This window comes from Vespa crabro, chromosome 15, assembly GCF_910589235.1.
Source record: "Vespa crabro chromosome 15, iyVesCrab1.2, whole genome shotgun sequence".
NCBI lineage: Eukaryota > Metazoa > Arthropoda > Insecta > Hymenoptera > Vespidae > Vespa > Vespa crabro.
In genome coordinates this window covers 3,148,115-3,153,704 of record NC_060969.1, presented here as the reverse complement: position 1 = coordinate 3,153,704, position 5,590 = coordinate 3,148,115, and the positions used below count along the sequence as shown (strand labels likewise).

The following is a 5,590-nucleotide window of genomic DNA, read 5'->3' as shown; positions in this document are numbered from 1 at the left end:
TACGTATGTATATAAATTGACTAAAATCGGGTTTTAACAAGATCTATGCTTGAAGAAAATTGTGTGTAGGACTTTATGAAGGATTGTGATTAATTCATAGCGAAGGATATAATATATGTCTAACTGACAAGAAAGTAGCCTTGAGAGATAAGAATTCGACAAATTTATGTCGTATATCTTTTAAGTCGCACGTTAGCATTCTTGGTAAATAAAAGATTCCAAGTGATCGATGCATGTATTCAATTCAATATTACATTATGCAATTTTTCTTGTAATATTTTTATATAAATTAACCTAATGGATATTGGAAAATATTTCTATTAAAAATTATAATATATTTTCAAAAGAAAAATTCACTTTGGAAAAATTTCATAAGCTATGTGTGCGTCGAATAAAAAAGAAAAAAAAAATGATTCAGATATCAATATGGCGGTCGTCAAGTCTGAGAACGTTTTCACGAATGCATACACGTACTCACACTCACGCGTGTGTTTGTGGGCGCATGTGTGTGTGTGTGTGTGTGTGTGCGTATCTACATAGAAGAAATACAGCGTGCAGCGTCCGCATGGGAGTTGTGCAATCGCGACGCGCGTACACGCGACGTAATACGGATATAATTGTTGAACACGATTGTATAATACGGCTTCGAATGTGAATCCAGTCATTGCCGGAACGTCGTTCCGATGTCATGCTCAGTGTTATTCGTCCCGACATTTTGTCACATTCGTGAGTCCGACGTGCTAAATTATATTTCTTTTGTCTCTTTTTCTAGTCTTTTCTTTTACTTCTTTGGTCTTTTTCTTTCTTTGTTTTTTTTTCTTTGTTTTCTTTAAATATCGTAGATAATTCGGTTGTTGAAATATCAACGAAAGCTTGATGTGCGATTAATATATTTTACATTACAAGATTAATATTATTGTATTACGTCTGTATCTCGTACGTTGCATTAGTTAATTCGTAAATACATTTTTTTTTTTTTTTTTTTTTTTTTTAAGGCAAAGTATTCAGTTATATCAACGAAATATTTTATTTCCGAAGAAAGAAAAAATTGATTAGATTCGCGAATTAAGTGTTATTATTAATGACAGAGAGAAGGAGATCAAAATGATATATTTGTAATTGTTCTATTTCTTTTTCTTTAGCTTTCTCATTGTTATTGTTAATTATTAATTTTTTCTTTTTTATTTAATATTTTAATTAGTACAAAAGAGAGATCGTAAAAAGATAAAATTTGATTAGTTGCGACAAGAAAATCTCTAACGTTGAATTGAGCTAACATAGAGATAAGTTAGCCCATCTCACCCCCTCCCTCCACCCTCTCTCTCTCTCTCTCTCTCTCTCTCTCTCTCTCTCTCTCTTTTGAGGCGAATCCATCGGAAGAACAATAAATTTGTGAAAAGTAGAGCGCGCGCTTGAAACTGGTCGTGTCTCCTCCACGGTTTACATAATCCAATTCTATCGTAGAACTTGTTTTATAGTGTCGATGGTGTAGAATAGAAAATCGCGTTGTTTCATCGTGTAAAAAAAAGAATAAAAGAGAAAAACTATGACGAAAGAGAAAGAAAAAGTGAATCGTCGATAGGATTGAACGTCATCTTCGTTTTAAGCGAATCCTATTGATCGTAGACGAGTTTTTACGATCTTGAAATATTTAAATCGCTATATATCGTTGTTACATTCTTCATTCGTTCTGTTTTCATCGAAGAACAGCCTGCGAATGAGCTAAATGGGCGTGCGTGACATCATGTTTACATAGTAAATGTTATTTACTTTCCGTGTTAGCTAAACGTTAATGATCAATAATAATCGATTTTAACTGGAAGAAAATAATTTCTTTCTGCATTTTTATCTTTTATATATATATATATATATATATATATATATATATATATATATATATATATATATACATTTTCTTTGTTTTTATTCTTTTCTCTTAAATTCATTTGTTTAATCATTAAGTTTAATATTTGATCAATGCGATTAGATTGTGAAACATCGTGTTAGAAATTAGTATCATTATCGAGGAACCTTGAAAGTTTCTCTTTGTCTGTACCGATGGAAATAAACGTAACGTTTTGTCCTTTGATTAATAACGGAAACGGATAGGATTTATTTATTTCGGAAAAGAAAAAAAAGGAAAAAAAAAAAAAATAGAAAGAAAAACGATGCGTCGAAAAGAATTAACATTGTGTTCTAGATCGAAACACGAACTTCGCTAGAGCGTAACCTTCCCATGAACGGATTCTTCGATGTCGAAGAGAAAACAACGTTTGCTACGGGAGAAAAGTTTCACGAATCTACTCGGAAATACTTTCTATAATTTGTAGGATACATACATACATACATACATACATACATACATACATACATACATAATATATATATATATATATATATATATATATATATATATATATATCTACGTGAAGATTCTTTTCGAGAAAATTATTTAATATATTTTTGTAATTTTCCTTCTTTTTTTTCTTGTGCGTGAAAAATACGAGGAAGTTATTCGATGGACTTTAAATCGAGTGAATTTTTGAAGTGATACTTGATATGAAAAACGTTTTGGGATGGAAGAAAAGATACTTGTGAAACTTGTTTTTTTCTTCCTCTATTGGATAATTGGATTTCTTTGAAATTGAAATGAACGAGGTGCGTCATGTCTGGACGAGCTTACGATCATCATCGAAAAGCTCGACTTTGAATTCTTTAAATATGAATAACGAAAATAATCGAGTTTCAACTACAACTTGGTATGACATACCAGCACCAATAATAATACATTGTCGTGATTTCCGTGAGAACGAAGTTGTTATGATTAATGAGAAAATGGAAGATCAAAAGTGTCAAGAAGATAATGAGAGACCTACGTCAGTTTCCTCGATCGTTTCGAATGACAAAATTCACGTCGAAGAAGCATTGTACGAAAACAATATGGATATGGTTATACACGAGAACTCGAAAGATATTAAAGATGAATCGAGATTGTTAAAGATTATCTCTAATGATTTGAAAACTACCGTAGAAACATCGTTGGAGGATAAAAATAAGGTACACAGTAGTAGCGTTGAATTAATGGCAACAACTTTTGTGAAAACCGACGAGCACGGAATGCCAACGATAAGTTTCAGCTTTCTTCAAGGTGATGAATTACTTGAAAGGAATACTCAAGAGATAGATGAAATTTCGTTGGAAGATAAAAATGATAATATCGAGGAATCGACTCTGGATCGATTGTACGATTTTCCTAAAAAATCTTCTAATATCGATAATGATAACGAAATGTTGACAAAAGAGAAAGAATGTAAGATCGAAGAAAATTCTGATAATGCAATTGCCGAATTATATGATAAACCGAAAAGATTGCCCAGTAAAACAATAATTGACGTTGCGAAAAAATCGGATAACGATGTAACCGATAAGGAGATTATTATTATCGAAAGAAAATTTACTCGTACAGCGAACAGATCACATGGATCATCCGTTAGATCCTTGAAATTGAGAAAACATCAAAAGACTTCTGAAAGTGATACAGGAATTACTTCGACGTCTGGTTGTTATTCGGATCCTGAATGCTCGAATGATACTGCGTCTAATGTATCACATAGTCGTATTAGATCAGAGAAACGTAAGTTGGGTAAGGCTTGGGGTAAAATGAGGAATTGGTTAAGAGACGAGAAGAGTAAGCTCAGTGAAGTTATTCAGCGACACGCTCGAATGCAAAACGTCGGTGCGATGATCACTGACCTTAACGATGATCATGATTTATCTTTCAAGGACACTAAGTTGAGCAAGGGCAAGAGATATGCTTCTTATGATTTAACAAAAGCACGAACCCAAGAATTAGGTTCTATAACGAGAGTCGAAGAGTTTGGTTTATCTACAATAACGAAGGAGACCAATGACGAACATGATAATAATTCATCGTACGTAAACAGACGTTCGAATTCAGGCTCACCAAACTCTGATAATAGAATTTTCATCGATGATATCAATCCGGAAGATAAGATGTTCGCAAATAGAAGGACCGCATTTTGTAAGACCGCTAGCTCGGATGATATCCTTGGTAATGGAAAGAGGAATTCGCTTCTACCTGTCTCGTTCAGCATGGACAAACTTTGTTCCGATACGGAGAATGATGAGACTTGTGTTGCTAGTGCCGAGCTCGAAACGACAAGGGATCGAGCTGGGAAAGGCGGCATGATTAAGAGGAGAATGTTGGGGTCAATCAGAGGGTTAATGGCCTCCACTCATCTCTTACAGACGACCAACGATATTCACGAAGAGGTACAATCGTATCCTAGTTTTTCAATCTGATATCTACCTACATCGATCTCCTACGTATAATTAAATATTTTTTTCTTCCCCTTTACCCATCGCCCCTTCACTTTTCTTTTTTTAAAGAACATTTTCATAGTGAAAAAAAATTTCGCTTAATAAATTCATTTTATCTGGTACAAAAATCTGTTAGAAGATACGGCACTGTGTTAGAGATAAATATCCTTGAATCAATATCTACGTAATTTTTTACTATTAGCCATTGCACTATACGTTCGATCATTATCCTGTATTTTAATCATGCGAATATATGTAGATAACTATGATTCACTATATCCGCTAGAAGCACGATCTCTCTAACTCACATACAGAGTTTATAAGTGACGGGATACTGTTGTTCCCTCCTCCACTTACAATCAGACACCATTTAAATCGACGTCACATGGACGATCCATTCGATCGTAAACCATAGAACGTATGTATGTAAATATATACAATGTTTTACATATATATACGTACATACGTACATATATATATATATATATATATTTCTTTCATTTATTTTTCATATATACTTTCATTTATTTTTCTCTTCCCATAGATTTTTATATCGATTTTTTTTTTTTTTTTTTTTAATTATACTGTTTTTTAGGAACTACTTTTATTCCATTGGAAAAATAATAATAAAAAGAGGTTTTTATAAAAAATAAAAACAAGAATAATAGTAATAGCAATAATAATAATAATAATAATAATAATAATAATAATAATAATAATAATAATAATAATAATAATAATAATTTTTAATGTGGGGAGAAGAAAACAAAAGCCGCCATTTCGTTAAATTGTTAAGAAAATGATGAACCATCGATAAATCTATGGCAAAGTGTAAATAAGCGAAATGGCCTTTCGCTTTTTCCGCGAAGTGCTATCGGACCTTTCACTTTTACGAAAGTCCGTGTGATCGTATTGCAAAATGGGTATCTTACGGTATTATTCACCTAACTGCTTCCCTTTTTTTTTTCTTTCCTTCCTTCCTTCCTTTCTTCCTTTCTTTTTTTCTCTTTCTTTTCTTCCGGTGAGAATATACATTGCGATTTAAATTTAATAAACAACATTTTATCGCTTTTATCTTATTCCGATAATTTTATATACCATTATTCTCTACTTCCGACATCATTTTTCTATATTGTTGTAATACTTTCGAAGAGTTCAACATCCGTATTTGTGTTATATAATTGTACATACAATTGGAATGAATATCAAAAACTATCATGTACTTTAATAATATTGTTAGCTTTTTGTA

General features: G+C 32.2%; 1 protein-coding gene across 3 annotated transcripts in view; it reads left to right on the top strand.

Annotated features, from left to right (window-relative positions):
* The first annotated feature begins 517 nt into the window (after positions 1-517).
* LOC124429641 overlaps positions 518-5,590 on the top strand; it is an 11,517-nt gene continuing 6,444 nt past the window's right edge. Inside the window, exons 1-2 of one of the 3 annotated variants that reach the window (XM_046975191.1) lie at positions 518-726; positions 2,512-4,293. In XM_046975191.1, coding sequence (XP_046831147.1) covers positions 2,650-4,293 — 1,644 coding nt within the window. In that variant the 5' untranslated portion in view covers positions 518-726; positions 2,512-2,649. Of the gene's footprint in view, positions 727-1,933; positions 2,327-2,507; positions 4,294-5,590 lie in introns of those variants that run through there. The other 2 variants (XM_046975190.1, XM_046975189.1) reach the window with 2 other exon arrangements.